Source organism: Armigeres subalbatus, chromosome 3 (genome assembly GCF_024139115.2).
Source record: "Armigeres subalbatus isolate Guangzhou_Male chromosome 3, GZ_Asu_2, whole genome shotgun sequence".
Lineage (NCBI taxonomy): Eukaryota > Metazoa > Arthropoda > Insecta > Diptera > Culicidae > Armigeres > Armigeres subalbatus.
The window spans coordinates 323,837,851-323,857,026 of NC_085141.1; the positions used below are offsets into that span (position 1 = coordinate 323,837,851).

The 19,176-nt window shown below is 41.5% G+C and overlaps 1 protein-coding gene across 34 annotated transcripts in view; it reads right to left on the bottom strand.

The window, feature by feature from the left end:
• The window catches only part of LOC134225499 (patronin), a 303,747-nt gene that overhangs the window by 145,903 nt on the left and 138,668 nt on the right, over positions 1 to 19,176 (bottom strand). For all 34 annotated transcript variants that reach the window (XM_062705624.1, XM_062705622.1, XM_062705621.1 and 31 more), the window contains 3 exons: positions 7,219 to 7,396; positions 6,950 to 7,099; positions 111 to 211 (listed from right to left, as the gene is read on the bottom strand). In XM_062705624.1, the coding sequence (XP_062561608.1) occupies positions 111 to 211; positions 6,950 to 7,099; positions 7,219 to 7,396 (429 nt within the window). The remainder of the gene's footprint in view (positions 1 to 110; positions 212 to 6,949; positions 7,100 to 7,218; positions 7,397 to 19,176) is intronic.

The following is a 19,176-nucleotide window of genomic DNA, read 5'->3' on the forward strand; positions in this document are numbered from 1 at the left end:
AGAATATCGTTTAGTATGTCAATTATTGAGCCGCTGCACGAATAGACGCCGCATCACTCCTGTCAGTGACGGCTGGGCGTGATTGGTACTAAGCGGAAAGGATGACTCACCCTCGCATGTAGGTTACGTCCTCTGGCGTCATGTGGAACACTGAGTATGGCAAACTTCGCTCGGAGAAATTACTAACTATGAGGATGTTGTGTATGGAGTCCTGTGGAAGAATAACAAAAGTGGATTGTTAAAATCTATATATCTCAGTGCTGTACAAATAGAGAAATGAAATAAGTTTTCGATAAAATCCCATTCCTGAACCGGATTGGAAAAAAAATTAACCTAATCGAATATAATTTTGCCAGAACTCGTGCATCTGTAAATTTCTGTAAGCTTCTTTATTTAGGAAATATCTTCGGAATCTCCTTAGGAAATTCTTCGGAACTTCCTCGGGAAATTCTTCGGAATTCCCTTTGGAAATTTTTCGGAATTTCCTCAGAAAATTCTTCGGAACTTCCTTGGGAATTTCGTCGGAATTACCTTGGGAAATTATTCGGAATTTCCTCGGTAAACTCTTAGGAATTTCCTCGGTAAACTCTTAGGAATTTCCTTGGGGAAATTCTTCGGAATTTCTTTGGGGAAATTCTTCGGAATTTCCTTGGGGAAATTTTTCGGAATTTCCTTGGGAAATTCTTTTGCAATATCCTCGGAAATTCTTCGAATATCCTCGGGAAATTCTTTCCTTAGGGAAATTCTTCTAAATTCGGAATTTCCTTGTGGAAATTCTTAGGAATTTCCTTGGGAAATTCTTCGGAATTTCCTCAGGAAACTATTATCACTTTCCTCGGGAAATACTTCGGAAATTTCCCGGGAAATTATTCGGAATTTCCTTGAGGAAATTCTTTTTAATTTCCACGGGAGATTCTTCGGAATTTCCTCGGGACATTCTTCGGAATTTTCTTGAAAAATTATTCGGAATTTCCTCAGGAAATTTTTCGGAATTTCCTCGGGAAATTGTTCGAAATTTCCTTAGGAAATTCTTCGGAACTTCCTTGGGAAATTCTTCGGAACTTTCTTGGGAAATTATTTGGAATTTCCTCGGGAAACTCTTAGCAGTTTCCTCGGGAAATTCTTCAGAATTTCATTGGGGAAATTCTTTAGAATTTCATTGGGGAAATTCTTTGGAATTTACTTGGGGAAATTCTTTGGAATTTCTTTGGGGAAATTCTTTGGAATTTCTTTGGGAAATTCTTCGGAATTTCCTTGGGATATCCTTCGGAATTTCCTTGGGAAATCCTTCGGAATTTCCTTGGGAAATCGTTTGGAATTTCCTTGGGAAATCCTTCGGAATTTCCTTGGGAAATCCTTCGAAATTTCCTTGGGAGATCCTTCGGAATTTCCTTGGGAAATCCTTCGGAATTTCCTTGGGAAATCCTTCGGAATTTCATTGGGAAATCCTTCGGAATTTCCTTGGGAAATCCTTCGAATTTCCTTGGGAAATCCTTCGAATTTCCTTTAAATCCTTCGAATTTCCTTGGAAATCCTTCGAATTTCCTTGGGAAATCCTTCGAATTTCCTTTGGGAAATCCTTCGGCATTTCCTTGGGAAATCCTTCGGAATTTCCTTGGGAAATCCTTCGAATTTCCTTGGGAAATCCTTCGAATTTCCTTGAAATCCTTCGAATTTCCTTGAAATCCTTCGAATTTCCTTGGGAAATCCTTCGAATTTCCTTGGGAAATCCTTCGAATTTCCTTGGGAAATCCTTCTGAATTTCCTTGGAAATCCTTCTGAATTTCCTTGGGAAATCCTTCGAATTTCCTTGGGAAATCCTTCGAATTTCCTTGGGAAATCCTTCGAATTTCCTTGAAATCCTTCGAATTTCCTTGGGAAATCCTTCGAATTTCCTTGGGAAATCCTTCGAATTTCCTTGAAATCCTTCGGAATTTCCTTGGGAAATCCTTCGAATTTCCTTGGGAAATCCTTCGGAATTTCCTTGGGAAATCCTTCGAATTTCCTTGGGAAATCCTTCGAATTTCCTTGAAATCCTTCGAATTTCCTTGGGAAATCCTTCGAATTTCCTTGGGAAATCCTTCGAATTTCCTTGGGAAATCCTTCGAATTTCCTTGGGAAATCCTTCGGAATTTCCTTGGGAAATCCTTCGGAATTTCCTTGGAAATCCTTCGAATTTCCTTGGGAAATCCTTCGAATTTCCTTGGGAAATCCTTCGAATTTCCTTGGGAAATCCTTCGAATTTCCTTGAAATCCTTCGGAATTTCCTTGGGAAATCCTTCGAATTTCCTTGAAATCCTTCGAATTTCCTTGGGAAATCCTTCGAATTTCCTTGGGAAATCCTTCGAATTTCCTTGGGAAATCCTTCGAATTTCCTTGGGAAATCCTTCGAATTTCCTTGGGAAATCCTTCGAATTTCCTTGGAAATCCTTCGAATTTCCTGGAAAATCCTTCGAATTTCCCTGGAAAATCCTTCGAATTTCCCTGAAAATCCTTCGAATTTCCTGGAAAATCCTTCGAATTTCCCTGAAAATCCTTCGAATTTCCCTGAAAATCCTTCGAATTTCCTGAAAATCCTTCGAATTTCCTGGAAAATCCTTCGAATTTCCCTGGAAAATCCTTCGAATTTCCTGAAAATCCTTCGAATTTCCTGGAAAATCCTTCGGAATTTCCTGGAAAATCCTTCGAATTTCCTGGAAAATCCTTCGAATTTCCTGGAAAATCCTTCGAATTTCCTGGAAAATCCTTCGAATTTCCTGGAAAATCCTCCGAATTTCCTGGAAAATCCTTCGGAATTTCCCTGAAATCCTTCGAATTTCCTGAAATCCTTCGAATTTCCCTGAAACCCTTCGAATTTCCTGAAATCCTTCGAATTTCCTGAAATCCTTCGAATTTCCTTGGGAAATCCTTCGAATTTCCTTGGGAAATCCTTCGGAATTTCCTTGGGAAATCCTTCGAATTTCCTCAAATCCTTCGAATTTCCTGGGAAATCCTTCGAATTTCCTGAAATCCTTCGAATTTCCTTGGGAAGTTCTTCGAATTTCCTCTGGAAATTCTTCGGAATTTCCTTGGGAAGTTCTTCGGAATTTCCTCGGGAAATTCTTCGGAATTTCCTCGAGAAATTCTTCGGAATTTCCTCGGGAAAATTTTCGAAATACCCTAGGGAAATTCTTCGAAATTTCCTTGGGGAATTCTTCGAAATCTACTCGGGAAATTCTTCGAAATTTCCTTGGGAAATTCTTCAAAATTTCCTCAGAAGATTCTTCGAAATTTCCTAGGGAATTCTTCGAAATTTTCCGGGAAATTTTTCAGAATATCCTCAGGAAATTCTTCGGAATCTCCTTGGGAAATTCTTCGGAATTTCCTTGGGAAATTCTTCGGAATTTCCTTGGGAAATTCTTCGGAATTTCCTTGGGAAATTCTTCAAAATTTCCTTGGGAAATGTTTCGGAATTTCCTTGGGAATTTTTTCGGAATTTCCTTGGGTATTTTTTCGGAATTTCTTTGGACAATTCTTCGGTATTTCCTTGGGAAATTGTTCGAATTTACTGAAATTCTTCGAATTTCCTCGAAATTCTTTGGAATTTCCTCGAAATTCTTTGCAATTTCCTCGAAATTCTTTGAATTTCCTCGGAAAATTCTTTGAATTTCCTCAAAATTCTTTGAATTTTATCGGGAAATTCTTTGGATTTTCCTCGAAATTCTTCGAATTTCCTCGGGAAATTCTTCGGAATTTCCTCGGGAAATTCTTCGGAATTTCCCAGGGAAATTCTTCGGAATTTCCTCGGGAAATTCTTCGGAATTTCCTAGGGAAATTCTTCGGAATTTCCTCGGAAAATTCTTAGGAAATTCCTCGAGAAATTCTTCGGAATTTCCTCGAGAAATTCTTTGGAATTTTCTTGGGAAATTCTTCGGAATTTTTTCGGGGAATTCTTCAGAATTAACTCGGGAAATCCTTCGGAATTAACTCGGGAAATCCTTCGGAATTTGCACGGGAAATTCTTCGGAATTTCCTGGTGAATATCTTCAGAAATTTCTCGGGAAATTCTTTGGAATTTCCTTGGGAAATTCTTTGGTGTTTAATGGGGAAATTCTACGGAATATCTTTGAGAAATCCTTCATAATTTCCTTGGGAAATTCTTCGGAATTTCCTTGGGAAATTCTTCGGAACTTCGTTGGGGAAATTCTTTGGAATTTCCTTGGGGATTTTTTTCGGAATTTCCTTGGGGAAATTTTTCGGAATTTCCTTGGGGAAATTCTTCGGAATTTTCCTTGAAGAAATTCTTAGGAATTCCCTTGGGGAAATTCTTCGGAATTTCCTTGGGGAAATTCTTCGGAATTTCCTTGGGGAAATTCTTTGGAATTTCCTTGGGGAAATTCTTCGGAATTTAATTGGGGAAATCCTTCGGAATTTCCTTGGGAAATTTTTCGGAATTTCCTTGGGAAATTCTTCGGAATTTCCTTGGGAAATTCTTCGGAACTTCGTTGGGGAAATTCTTTGGAATTTCCTTGGGGAAATTCTTCGGAATTTCCTTGGGAAATTCTTCGGAATTTCCTTGGGAAATTCTTCGGAATTTCCTTGGGAAATTCTTCGGAATTTCCTTGGGGAAGTTCTTCGGAATTTCCTTGGGGAAATTTTTCGGAATTTCCTTGGGGAAATTCTTCGGAATTTCCTTGGGGAAATTCTTCGGAATTTCCTTGGGGAAATTCTTCGGAATTTCCTTGGGGAAATTCTTCGGAATTTCCTTGGGGAAATTCTTCGGAATTTCCTTGGGGAAATTCTTCGGAATTTCCTTGGGGAAATTCTTCGGAATTTCCTTGGGGAAATTCTTCGGAATTTCCTTGGGGAAATTCTTCGAAATTTCCGTGGGCAAATTTTTCGAAATTTCCGTGGGGAAATTCTTCGAATTTCCTTGGGGAAATTCTTCGGAATTTCCTTGGTGAAATTCTTCGGAATTTCCTTGGTGAAATTCTTCGGAAATTTTCCTTGAGGAAATTCTTCGGAATTTCCTTGAGGAAATTCTGCGGAATTTCCTTGGGGAAATTCTTCGAAATTTCCTTGGGAAATTCTTCGGAATTTCCTTGGGGAAGTTCTTCGGAATTTCCTTGGGGAAATTTTTCTGAATTTCCTTGGGGAAATTCTTCGGAATTTCCTTGGGGAAATTCTTCGGAATTTCCTTGGGGAAATTCTTCGGAATTTCCTTGGGGAAATTTTTCGGAATTTCCTTGGGGAAATTTTTCGGAATTTCCTTGGGGAAATTCTTCGGAATTTCCTTGGGGAAATTCTTCGGAATTTCCTTGGGGAAATTCTTCGGAATTTTCCTTGAAGAAATTCTTAGGAATTTCCTTGGGGAAATTCTTCGGAATTTCCTTGGGGAAATTCTTCGGAATTTCCATGGGGAAATTCTTCGAATTTCCTTGGGAAATTCTTCGAATTTCCTTGGGAAATTCTTCGAATTTTCTTGGGAAATTCTTCGAATTTCCTTGGGGAAATTCTTCGAAATTTCCTTGGGAAATTCTTCGGAATTTCCTTGGGAAAATTCTTCGGAATTTCCTTGGGGAAGTTCTTCGGAATTTCCTTGGGGGTATTCTTCTGAATTTACTTGGGGAAAGTCTTCGGAATTTCCTTGAGAAAATTTTCGAAATTCCCTGGGGAAATTCTTCGAATTTCCTGGGAAATTCTTCGAATTTCCTTGAAATTCTTCGAATTTCCTTGGGAAATTCTTCGAATTTTTTGGGAAATCTTCGGGATTTCCTTGGGGAAATTTTTCGAATTTCCTTGGGAAATTCTTCGAATTTCCTTGGGGAAATTCTTCGGAATTTCCTTGAAATTCTTCGAATTTCAGAAATTTTCGAAATTTCCTTGGGGAAATTCTTCGAAATTTCCTTGGGGAAATTCTTCGAAATTTCCTTGGGGAAATTCTTCGAAATTTCCTTGAGGAAATTCTTCGAAATTTCCTTGGGGAAATTCTTCGAAATTTCCTAGAGGAAATTCTTCGAAATTTCCTTGAGGAAATTCTTTAAAATTTCCTAGAGGAAATTCTTCGAAATTTCCTTGGGAAATTTTTCGGAATTTCCTTGGGGAAATTCTTAGGAATTTCCTTGGGGAAATTCTTAGGAATTTCCTCGGGAAAATCTTTGGAATTTCCTCGGGAAATTCTTCGGAATTTCCTCGGGAAATTCTTCGAAATTTCCTCGGGAAATTCTTCGAAATTTCCTCGGGAAACTCTTCGGAATTCCCTCGATTATCGAAATTAACTTGGGAAATTCTTCGGAACTTCCGCTGGAAATTCTTTGGAACTTCCACGGGAAATTTTTAGGAATTTCTGTGGGAAGTTCTTCAGATTTTTCTCGGGAAATTTTTCGGAATTTCCAAGGATAATTCTTAGAAATTTTCGCGGTAAATTCTTAGAAATTTCCACGGGAAATTCGTCGAAATTTTACGGCAATTTTTTAGTTATTTCCACGAGAAATCCACGGAAAAAAGTTCGGAAATTCCACACAAAAATGTTCGAATTTTTTCCAGGAAATTCTTTGAAATTTTTATGGGAATTCCAGGGGAAATTTTTAGGAAGTTCCTTGGAAAAATCTTCTGAATTTCCTCGTGAAATTCTTCAAAATTTCCACGGCAATTTTTTTGCTATTTCCACGTGATTTTTTTTCGGAATCTCCACGGAAAAATCTTTGGCATTTCCACGGGTTTTTTTCCGGAATTTCCTCGGAAAACTCTTCGTAATTTCCATAGGAGTTCCACAGGCGAATCTCTTCGGATTTTCCACGGGCAATGTTTTGAAACTTTCACGAAAAAATATTCTGAATTCTTCGTCAGTGCATATTCTTAAATTAACCCTCCATATAGTAATTTCAACTGCAACATTTGTTAGTGTGTACGGACAAAACTCATAACAAAACATAAACAATCACTTTCAGCCAAAACAAAGTTCACTCACCTCGATGGTCGGTACGTGGTTGAATTTAACACTATGCCAAGGAACTAGTTTGGGACAGTAATACGATATGAGATAAGCTAAACAGACTCCGTCGCATAGTTCGCGGATGTCCCGCACCGGTGCAATCGTCGGACTCTGCAACCGTTGACCCTGTGATGACATCAAATGGGGAAAAAAAACGAAACACCAAAAATATTTTATTCGGAATGTGTTCATACTAGACGCACCAAACAGGCACGTTTCTGACTCTGTCGAAAAGAGAAACTCACGTATTCGTCGACTGTTGGGTTTGCTGCACCACTGCCGCCGCCGCCACCGCCACCACCGACTCCATTTGTGAGTTCATAGTCGATGCGCCTTTTCAGCGCACTGCATACGTGCGAAATCCAGCTCAGTAAGGCAGCTTCGTGATGCTGAGCGCCTTGCGACACATTGCGGCCGGATATTCTGTCGAGTGGATAGGGAGAAAAGCAAAAAAAAAAATCAACCAAAATTAGTGTAAATTGATTTTATTGGTTTCAATCGAGAAACGATTATTTTCATTCATGGGTGGATTTAATTAAACACTCCTTGTATGCATTTACCGTACCAACAGAGCAATAAACGTTTCATTCGAGGTGTAAGTTATTTGGCATTATGCCGTTTAACGAAGTCATTTTACGTAACGTAACAATAGAAGTAGTAAACTTTATATGAAGATTGTCACTGTCGTAACAAGCCATCCTAAACTATCAATTGACCTGCAGCTTATGATTCCAATTTGAAGCACATTTTGATTTTAATTTGGCATCAGCCCTAGTGGTATTACGAGCCCATCTTCTACACCAGGGACATTTTGTGGAAGTTTCACATTGTAAGTTTGTGAGCGAATAAAGACTTCTCGGGATGTCAACCCCCACGCGATGGTTCACGTCACCAAGTGACAAATCACTACCTGTCGGAATGGGTCACTCATTCACACTGTCAGTCCATTCATTCATAACCACAGAGACATAGTCGGACCAGATGCCAGTGGGGAAGTTTATTTTTGCGAAAATGTCGTCATGATCAATCGATTCTGAGCCGAGGGCGGGCCATAGGCTACTTCATCGACTGCTAGTCGTGGGGGTTAACCAGTTGACATATAGGCTGGGTGAGATGAAAGAACTGCTTTGTTATCTTACTGGGGTGGACTGCGATACTGAATTGAGGAAAACAGTGAACACACATATGTACGTGATTCTGATTAAGGTAGAACCAGTTTCCCGATATGGATGGCTGCTGGTGTTGTACTTATAATATAAAAGCCTCCCACAATCATTCATTTTTAGTCTCAAAATCGCATCATCGGTCTGGTGTGATATGCAGATGAGATTGATACGTCAACAATCTTAAATCCTGATTTACGACTATGGTATTGGCATACCGAGTACAGCTATGGGTATTCGAATTGGATTCAACCACCATTGTCGGTGACTGCTATTGACCGATTATAAATTCAATGTAATCAGACATTTTTGCCTTTCTCGTACAACAAAGTCTCGGAGACACATGATGTTATATACCAAACGACTCAGCTCGTCGAACTGAACAAATGTCTGTCAGTCCGTGTGTATGTGTGTGTGTGTGCATACGAAAACCGTGGAATTCAAAAATAAAAAAAAAACTTGCAAACAAAAAAAAGTTGTGATGAACAACAGTGTAGAAGACGGCAACATTCTGAATCCCTTAGTTTGCGAAATATCTCACCTTACAGGTAATTCATCAAGCACTAGCACCACCAAGCGGATAATTTCCGAACTAAACAAACCTCTATCAAGAAGGTTCTTACCACTCGAACAGCTTGTATTATTATTGTCGTCTTCATTAAAGAGGTTTCCAACTCTTGGCTGGTTCACCTCGGATAACATTAGTCACTTTTTCATATAGTAATTCTTAACCGATTTTCTCGCAACAAGTTGCAAACCCTAGTTGACCACTATTGAATTTAATCAAGATCGGTCAATGCGTTCAAAAGTTATAAGGAAAATGGTGTTCTGAACCATATAAGCTTGGTTGGTTGATTGGCTACACAGCGTTTGCAAGAGCCGTAATGTAGGCAATTATTTATTATGTGTATCACACCAAACGTTTGCAGTAGGCTCCTTCCTGATGAAAAATTCTTCAATCCTCTCAATATTTACACTGCGTCAAAACATCGTCGTACAATGATGGCTCGGATATAAAACCATTTGGAGCATGATAAATGATGGTATATTACATTAAAAAAAAATAAAAAGTAAACAGCGCGTAAAACGTGAAATGGAAAAATTTACGCGATTCTAAGAAATGATTCTCTTTTTAACCAGTTTGTTTGACGATTCATCTAAAATATTGCGTACATTTAGGATAGATCCGTAAAGTACGTCACGCAAATATTGGCGATTTCCAACTCTTCTCTTCAAACTTGTCAAAGTTTTTGAATAAAACGCCTGAATTTTTTTGTTTGAATCGTCACCATGGAGTCAATATTTCTTGGATGCGCATGCGAAACAAGCGACAGAAGAGAACCAACGACAAAGCTTTGTTTTTGTCGGAGATAATAATGATAACGATCCGAAAAATTTGTTCAGCAACAAAATAGAAGCCAATTTTGTTGCTAAGTTGTCATTCCGTTATTTTTCATTATCTCTACAGCAATTTTTGGTTGTATGCTATCATAGATTCTGTTTTCATGGAAATATTCGATAATCCAACTATGATTACAAAATTAGCATCGTATTTGCGGAAATATCAGAACATGCAAGGCAAATTATTCATGTCAAATTGCGTTTGGGTTCTGATAAAGCCTTGTTGCGAAGTGCGTTTGTCTGTAACAAACTCTGTTGACGACAAAGGGTATATTGTTAGGCGTTGCTCGAATATTGATTCCCTGATCGTCACGCAACTCTCAGCCCAAATTCCCTTTAGAGGCGTGACATACTTTGTGGATGGCCCCTTAGGCTATATACCGTGTGGAATTACGTTGATAATGCCGTTCCATTTATGAGATTTTTTTATCTGTATTTTTACTCCTATTCTCAAAAGTTTGTGTTGTTTTAAATTTACAATTCTATTTACTCTATTTAAAAAGAAAACTGGCATCTACTACAAGCTGTACTCCAGAGGTGAGCCAGCCAATTGCTGAAAACCTCTTTAATACAGACGATAATAATAATACAAGCTGTTCGAGTGGTAAGAACCTTCTTGATAAAGGTTTGTTTATTTCGGAATTAATCCTAGTGTTTGATGAATTATCAGTAAGGTGGTGGATTTTACCATCCGGACAACTTTGTAGAAAACAACAGCCTTCTAAATGCCACAGATTGCGGGATATGTTATTTTTCATACACTAGCACGACCAAACGGTTGAATACCTGGCTTTGGGGCAGTTCGTCGAAAGACATTTCGAAGTACGAAGTCGAAGTACGTTTGGTCGAATGACATTTGGTCGACGAGACATTTTGGCCCGAATGAACATTTTGTCGAATGGACATTTGATCGAATGAACATTAAGTCGAAAGGACACTTAGCCGAAAGTACATTTAGTTTGAGCAAATTTCAGCCTGTAATAGGTAATTTAGAAAAAAAATTATTATTCGTTAATATATGTTTGGTTAAATTTGAATAAATAATCCACAAGTGGCATGGATGAAGTGATTAGAGTAATTCAGGGAACACAAGGAAGATCAATTAGCAGCGGAAGAAACAAATACGGAAGCTAATGAAGCTTTTTCCTTGGTGAATGGAAACTTCTGAAGACTCTGATGAACTTCAGAAGAGTAGAATACATACAAAAATATCAAAATAATTAGTACTAATGGTGAAAAACCCTTATTATATTTTTCGGCACAAGTTCCAAAACAAATGATATCAATATCATTTTGTCAATACATTCTTCATCGTAAAAAAATACTATTTAGTCGAATGCCATTTGGTGAAATGACATTTCCTCGAAAGGACATTTAGTCGAAGAGACATTTGGGCGAATGGGAATGGTTTTATTATTCTTTTTATTGGTACTCTTTGTTTTACTCAATATACCCAGGTTTTTTTACACGGTTTGGTTTTAGTCGTTTACGACCTTCATCGCCAATGAAACAATGAGTTAACCCCTCGAAAAAATTCCCAAAAAAATCAAAGAAAATTCAGGTGGTATTTAAGAAGCTGTGAAAGTTCGGGTTCACCGAGAAATTAATGAAATCCAACCGCGTAAAAAAACTGGGTGTATTTATACAATAATTAGTTCAGTATGAAATCCGTCTAACCAACCATAATTTGTTAATTATTGGCCGAAAATTTACTTCCGACCAAATGGTCATGTGACCTAATGTTTATTGGACGTAATATCCTTCCGATCAAGTGTCATTTGACGAAACATCATTGGACTAAATATCTTTTGACTAGGTGGTATAGATTCATCGTAGTCAATTAGAGGGATTCGCCAAAGTTATTGTCCTGTCAGAAATATTCACCATTTTTCTATAATTTATTCTTTTTATGAAGCCATCATTCTTTGGACAACATTGGTGCAATCATTATGTTACTTTTTGAAATACCCCAATAAATAATTTATTTTTTTAATTATTGACTTTTTCGTTTATTTCTTTCAAATATCAATTTGACGAAACGTCATTCGACTGAATCAGCGGTTCGCTGTTCCGTGAAGCTTTCCAATTCAATTAAAGTTTATACATACTTGGTGGACGTTTTGAAGCTTCTGAGCATCTTAAAAATAAGCCTTTTGAAAGTAGGCCGCTTCCGTGTCTCTTGTCTCAACAATAAGTGGGATAATACTGATTTTGACCATGCATCGGTACTGAAGTTCAAACATATTTTTGCTTCTTCTTATGAGTTCCGAATTCGTTTTTGTATAGAGATCTGATTTCATTGCGTTTGGCATTTCCGAATCTCACTTTTACACAGAGCTCTAATCAGTCAGAGGGTTCAGCAGATCCACCAAATTCGTAACCGCTTATTTCCTAATTAATCAGCGCCCCGAGCTTGGAGATTCATGTCGTCGGCTTCGAAACCAGCCTAAGATTGAGTTACGTTTTTACAATTTACTCCATTGACTCCATCCAAAAGGAGCAAAAAATGGGCCATCTAAAAGCAAATTATAGTCGTTCCATACTCTTCCGTACATCACTCATAAGTATTAACAAGAATAGTAAAAACTAGAGCACAGTGTGGTAGATCTTACTCCGTAATGCAACACGAAGTAAGAGTGTCTACCCAGCATTACATGCTCCGTTAACTGCCTGGCTAATTGGTTCACCCCCAGATCATTCATCCCCTCAGCACGGGTCGCCTGACACCTTGGGATTCGGGGTTAGGGACGTCATATTGTCAGCTTCAGTGTTGTACCGAGCCTGGCGATATGACCGGATTTACGCCGTTACGCACTACTTCAGAGTATCCATATCCCAGCGTAACGGGAAAGGTTGCTTCCAAGCCTTTTAAAAAGAGGTTTCCGAGGCTCTTAGAAGGAGGCTTCAGAGCATTTTGCAGTCTCTGTAAAGGAGGCTTCCGAGCCTCTTGAAAGGAGGCTTCCGAGCCTCTTGAAAGGAGGCTTCCGAGCCTCTTGAAAGGAGGCTTCCGAGCCTCTTGAAAGGAGGCTTCCGAGCCTCTTGAAAGGAGGCTTCCGGGCCTCTTGAAAGGAGGCTTCCGGGCCTCTTGAAAGGAGGCTTCCGGGCCTATTGAAAGGAGGCTTCCGGGCCTCTTGAAAGGAGGCTTCCGGGCCTCTTGAAAGGAGGCTTCCGGGCCTCTTGAAAGGAGGCTTCGGGCCTCTTGAAAGGAGGCTTCCGGGCCTCTTGAAAGGAGGCTTCCGGGCCCATTGAAAGGAGGCTTCCGGGCCTCTTGAAAGGAGGCTTCCGGGCCTCTTGAAAGGAGGCTTCCGGGCCTCTTGAAAGGAGGCTTCCGGGCCTCTTGAAAGGAGGCTTCCGGGCCTCTTGAAAGGAGGCTTCCGGGCCTCTTGAAAGGAGGCTTCCGGGCCTCTTGAAAGGAGGCTTCCGGGCCTATTGAAAGGAGGCTTCCGGGCCTATTGAAAGGAGGCTTCCGGGCCTCTTGAAAGGAGGCTTCCGGGCCTCTTGAAAGGAGGCTTCCGGGCCTCTTGAAAGGAGGCTTCCGGGCCTCTTGAAAGGAGGCTTCCGGGCCTCTTGAAAGGAGGCTTCCGGGCCTCTTGAAAGGAGGCTTCCGGGCCTCTTGAAAGGAGGCTTCCGGGCCTCTTGAAAGGAGGCTTCCGGGCCTCTTGAAAGGAGGCTTCCTGGCCTCTTGAAAGGAGGCTTCCGGGCCTCTTGAAAGGAGGCTTCCAGGCCTCTTGAAAGGAGGCTTTCGGGCCTCTTGAAAGGAGGCTTCGGGCCTCTTGAAAGGAGGCTTCCGGGCCTCTTGAAAGGAGGCTTCCGGGCCTCTTGAAAGGAGGCTTCGGGCCTCTTGAAAGGAGGCTTCCGGGCCTCTTGAAAGGAGGCTTCGGGCCTCTTGAAAGGAGGCTTCCGGGCCTCTTGAAAGGAGGCTTCCGGGCCTCTTGAAAGGAGGCTTCCAGGGCCTCTTGAAAGGAGGCTTCCGGGCCTCTTGAAAGGAGGCTTCCGGGCCTCTTGAAAGGAGGCTTCGGGCCTCTTGAAAGGAGGCTTCAGGCCTCTTGAAAGGAGGCTTCCGAGCCTCTTGAAAGGAGGCTTCTGAGCCTCTTGAAAGGAGGCTTCCAGCCTCTTGAAAGGAGGCTTCCAGGCCTCTTGAAAGGAGGCTTCTGAGCCTCTTGAAAGGAGGCTTCCAGGCCTCTTGAAAGGAGGCTTCCTGAGCCTCTTGAAAGGAGGCTTCCGGGCCTCTTGAAAGGAGGCTTCCAGCACTTTTGAAAAGGGGCTTCCAGGCCTCATGAAACAAGGCTTCTATGCCTCTTGAAAGGAGGCTTCCGGGCCTCTTGAAAGGAGGCTTCGAGCCTCTTGAAAGGAGGCTTCCAGGCCTCTTGAAAGGAGGCTTCTGAGCCTCTTGAAAGGAGGCTTCCGGGCCTCTTGAAAGGAGGCTTGAGCCTCTTGAAAGGAGGCTTCCTGAGCCTCTTGAAAGGAGGCTTCCAGGCCTCTTGAAAGGAGGCTTCTGAGCCTCTTGAAAGGAGGCTCTGAGCCTCTTGAAAGGAGGCTTCCGAGCCTCTTGAAGGAGGCTTCTGAGCCTCTTGAAAGGAGGCTTCCAGGCCTCTTGAAAGGAGGCTTGAGCCTCTTGAAAGGAGGCTTCCAGAGCCTCTTGAAAGGAGGCTTCGAGCCTCTTGAAAGGAGGCTTCCGGGCCTCTTGAAAGGAGGCTGAGCCTCTTGAAACGAGGCTTCTGAGCCTCTTGAAAGGAGGCTTCCGAGCCTCTTGAAAGGAGGCTTCCAAACCTCTTGAAAGAAGGCTTCCGAGCCTCTTGAAAGGAGGCTTCCGGGCCTCTTGAAAGGAGGCTTCCGAGCCTCTTGAAAGGAGGCTTCCGAGCCTCTTGAAATTAGGCTTCCGAGCCTCTTGAAAGGAGGCTTCCGAGCCTCTTGAAAGGAGGCTTCCGAGCCTCTTGAAAGGAGGCTTCCAAGCCTCTTGAAAGGAGACTTCCAAGCCTCTTGAAAGAAGGCTTCCGAGCCTCTTGAAAGGAGGCTTCCGAGCCTCTAACGGGAAAGGTTGCTTCCGAGCCTTTTAAAAAGAGATTTCTGAGGCTCTTAGTAGGAGGCTTCGGAGCATTTTGTAGTCTCTGTAAAGAAGGCTTCCGAGCCTCTTGAAAGGAGGCTTCCAAGTCTTTTGAAAGGAGGCTTCCAAGCTTCTTGAAAGGAGGCTTCCAAGCCTCTCGAAAGGAGGCTTCCAAGCCTCTTGAAAGGAGGCTTCCAAGCCTCTTGAAAGGAGGCTTCCGAGCCTCTCGAAAGGAGGCTTCCAAGCCTCTTGAAAGGAGGCTTCCAAGCCTATTGAAAGGAGGATTCCAAGCCTCTTGAAAGGAGGCTTCCAAGCCTCTTGAAAGGAGGATTCCAAGCCTCTTGAAAGGAGGCATCCAAGCCTCTTGAAAGGAGGCTTCCAAGCCTCTTGAAAGGAGGCTTCCAAGCCTCTTGAAAGGAGGCTTCCAAGCCTCTTGAAAGGAGGCTTCCAAGCCTCTTGAAAGGAGGCTTCCAAGCCTCTTGAAAGGAGGCTTCCAAGGCTCTTGAAAGGAGGCTTCCAAGCCTCTTGAAAGGAGGCTTCCAAGCCTCTTGAAAGGAGGCTTCCAAGCCTCTTGAAAGGAGGCTTCCAAGCCTCTTGAAAGGAGGCTTCCAAGCCTCTTGAAAGGAGGCTTCCAAGCCTCTTGAAAGGAGGCTTCCAAGCCTCTTGAAAGGAGGCCTCTTGAAAGGAGGCTTCCAAGCCTCTTGAAAGGAGGCTTCCAAGCCTCTTGAAAGGAGGCTTCCAAGCCTCTTGAAAGGAGGCTTCCAAGCCTCTTGAAAGGAGGCTTCCAAGCCTCTTGAAAGGAGGCTTCCAAGCCTCTTGAAAGGAGGCTTCCAAGCCTCTTGAAAGGAGGCTTCCAAGCCTCTTGAAAGGAGGCTTCCAAGCCTCTTGAAAGGAGGCTTACAAGCCTCTTGAAAGGAGGCTTCCAAGCCTCTTGAAAGGAGGCTTCCAAGCCTCTTGAAAGGAGGCTTCCAAGCCTCTTGAAAGGAGGCTTCCAAGCCTCTTGAAAGGAGGCTTCCAAGCCTCTTAAAAGGAGGCTTCCAAGCCTCTTGAAAGGAGGCTTCCAAGCCTCTTGAAAGGAAGCTTCCAAGCCTCTTGAAAGGAGGCTTTCAAAACTCTTGAAAGGAGGCTTCCGAGCCTCTTGAAAGGAGGCTTCCGAGCCTCTTGAAAGGAGGCTCCAGAACCTCTTGAAAGTAGGCTTCCGAGCCTCTTGAAAGGAGGCTTCCGAGCCTCTTGAAAGGAGGCTTCCGAGCCTCTTGAAAGGAGGCTTCCGAGCCTCTTGAAAGGAGGCTTCCGAGCCTCTTGAACGGAGGCTTCCAGGCCTCTTGAAAGGAGGCTTCCGAGCCTCTTGAAAGGAGGCTTCTGAGCCTCTTGAAAGGAGGCTTCCGAGCCTCTTGAAAGGAGGCTTCCAAGCCTCTTGAAAGGAGGCTTCCGAGCCTCTTGAAAGGAGGCTTCCGAGCCTCTTGAAAGGAGGCTTCCGAGCCTCTTAAAAGAAGGCTTCCGAGCCTCTTGAAAGGAGGCTTCCGAACCTCTTGAAATGAGGCTTCCGAACCTCTTGAAAGGAGGCTTCCGAACCTCTTGAAAGGAGGCTTCCGAGCCTCTCAAAAGCTGGCTTCCGAACCGCTTGAAAGGAAGCTTTCGAGCTTCTTGAAAGGAAGCTTTCGAGTCTCTTGAAAGGAAGCTTTCGAACTACTTGGGAGGTTCTAGATTTTCATCACTCCACCACAGCCTTTCATACCGAAATCTCAACAGCAGAACTGTTTGGTGAATAATTTTACAAACTTTCGGTGGTGTTGACAGTTGAACAAAGGAAAAATTGCCGAAAATTTTGTGAAATAATTACCGAACAATTGTGCTGTTGAGATTTCGGTGAATTGAAGCGATGCAGCAAAACTGAAATAATAAAAATGTCAGTTGTGCGCTGCTTCCGTATCGAGTGGCGTGCCCTTGAAAACGCAAGTACTTTCAAATTTGGATTCCGTGAGGATTGTCCTTAATAGGTTTTGATTCACTGATCACCATGCATATCATGTACAATACAGTGTTTATTGGAATTGTAATACAAACATACAAACTGTTGAAACATCCGATGTAAATGTTAGTATGGCTTCGTAATAATCGGAAGAGAAAGTAAACAAAGAGAACCTCTCTTTTGGACACGCATACACTAGTATCAATATGCGTTCCATTCCAGGTAATCCTAGAATTCCAATAATTGGAAAACAGGCCTTAAGGTCATTAAGTGTAACCAAAGTTCTATTTGCTCCTCTTGAATATCCGACATGCTCTTAGTAATTGTTTGAGCCAAATTGGGTATGGATTGAATGCGTGTTTCATTTCAGGCCATCCAAGAATTGATGTAAAGGTCTTAAGGTCAATACGCTTAACGAAAGAAATACACCCAGGTTTTTTTTACGCGGTTGGAATTCATTAATTTCTCGGTTAACCTGAATTTTTACAGCTTTTAAAATACCCCTGAATTTTCTTTGATTTTTTGTGAATTTTTTCGTGGGGTTAACTCATTGTTTCATTGACGCTGAAGGTCTTAAACGACTAAAGCCAAACCGTGTAAAAAAAAACCTGGGCGTACAACAAGCTCTTAGTGATTATTTGAGCCAACTTGGATATGAAATGAATGCATGTTCACAAGAATTGCAAGAATTGGAGTACAGACAGGCCTTAAGGTCAATACGCGTAACCACATATTACTCAGTTTAGAAATACAACAAGCTCTTAGTGATCATTTGAGCCTAATTGAATACTAAAACATAACAGTTACTGAAGGCGTATCCAGTTTGATTCTACAGATTAGGAAGGGCTCGCACTATTTAAAAAATATATATAATGCCCCTTTGGTTATGTGTGTAGGCCTCAAGGCCTTTACTCCAGGGTGTTCTTGGGTGTACTGGAAAGAAACAGTTATTGAAGGTATATCTAATTTGATTCTACTGATCATGAAGGGCATGAACCGTTCCTGAAAAGAAATAACAAACCTTAAGTTACGCGAGTAGAACTTAAGGTCTTTGTCACGCGTGTAGTCTCCAGGTAATTCTTGGATGAAGGCAAATGCTGAAGATTCACAAGAACTTGGGTTTCTAAGAGTGCTTTCTTATATATTCACTTTTGGATGTTTAAAATTCTTTCTACATAAATTTGGATGTTTCTGTCTTTCTCGTACAATAAAGGCTATCATTTTACTCCGAAAACGAACTTTTTATAGAACGCTCAGAGACCCATAGTGTTATATACCAATCGACTCAGCTCGACGAACAGAGCATTTCTCATGCCTCGTTTCTAATTATTCGTTTTCCTTTTTTCTTCTTCCTTACTTCTCGATTTTTCCTCCTTCTTTTTTCTTCCCCTTTCTTTCTTCCACATTTCTTCTTCCCTCTCTTATTCCGTCTTCCTTCCTAATTATTCCATCCTACTTCATTCTTCATCCTTATTCCTTCTCCATGCTTCCCTTCAATCTCTTTCTACTTATTTTTCTTCTTTCTTTTTATTTTATCCTCTATTTTCCCTTCTTACCTTCCATTTTCTTCCTCCTTTCAGCTGCCTTCTTCTTCCTATTTCCTTCTTCCTCGTTTCCTACTTAATTATTTTTCCTTCCTTTCTCAGCATCCTTCTTAATTCTCCCCTTTCCTGTCATCCTTTTTCTTACATCCTTTTATGTTATTCTTTCTTTGGTGATGAACTCTAGTAAATAAGAAAAATCACTCTAACAAAGATTAAAAAAAATCTTTCTATCTCTTTCCTTATTCTTCCTTCTTCCCTCTTTCATTCTTTGTCATTCCTTCCTCCACATGCATCTTTCCTACTACTTTTTCTTCTTCTTCATCCTTTTTTTCTGAATTATTCCTTTCTTGTTCTTCCTCTATCCTTCTTCCTTTTCAATTAATCTTTTTCTCCATCCATTATTCTTACTTCTTCTTTCTCCCTAGTCCCTTTCTCCCATGTCTTCCATCTTCCTTATTCTTTCTTCTTCCTACTTCCTTTTTCCTTATTCCTTCTTCTTCCTTTTTTCCTTTCTTACTTTTTCTTCTTCCTTCTTCTTCCATCTTCCCTGTCTTATTTTATTCTTCACCCTTTTTCTTCCTTCTTCCCATTCTTACTTTATTCTGTGCATATGATTTTCGTACGGCCGAGTTGCCGAATAATATGCAATTAATTGTAATCAAGTGTCGGTCTTCCACCGTCATTAGTCGTCTGAGTACACACGACAGTAGCGTAGAAAAACAATCACACTCATCGAATGCTTTAGCCAAGCAAGTCTTTGGCACAGCAGAGTGTGATTGATTCGCACTCTATACAAATCCGCCCAGCCCGTGGGCGTGCGAGGTGCACTCGCTTGACTGTGGATATACAACAGTAAAGCACATGTGACGATTGGACAAATCAAGCATCCGAAAGATACTCAATTTGCAAAAAGATAGCTAATCGCGGTGGAGGTTGGTACTCGGATTCTGATGACTTTTCCGCAAACGTGACCTTTAAGTGGTCTTGTTGTGTGGGGGTTATCACGCCTATCTAGAGAGTAGGAGGTTGAGGGTTCGAGTCCAAGACACGTGGATTCTTTTCCGCAAATTTCATATCAAGTT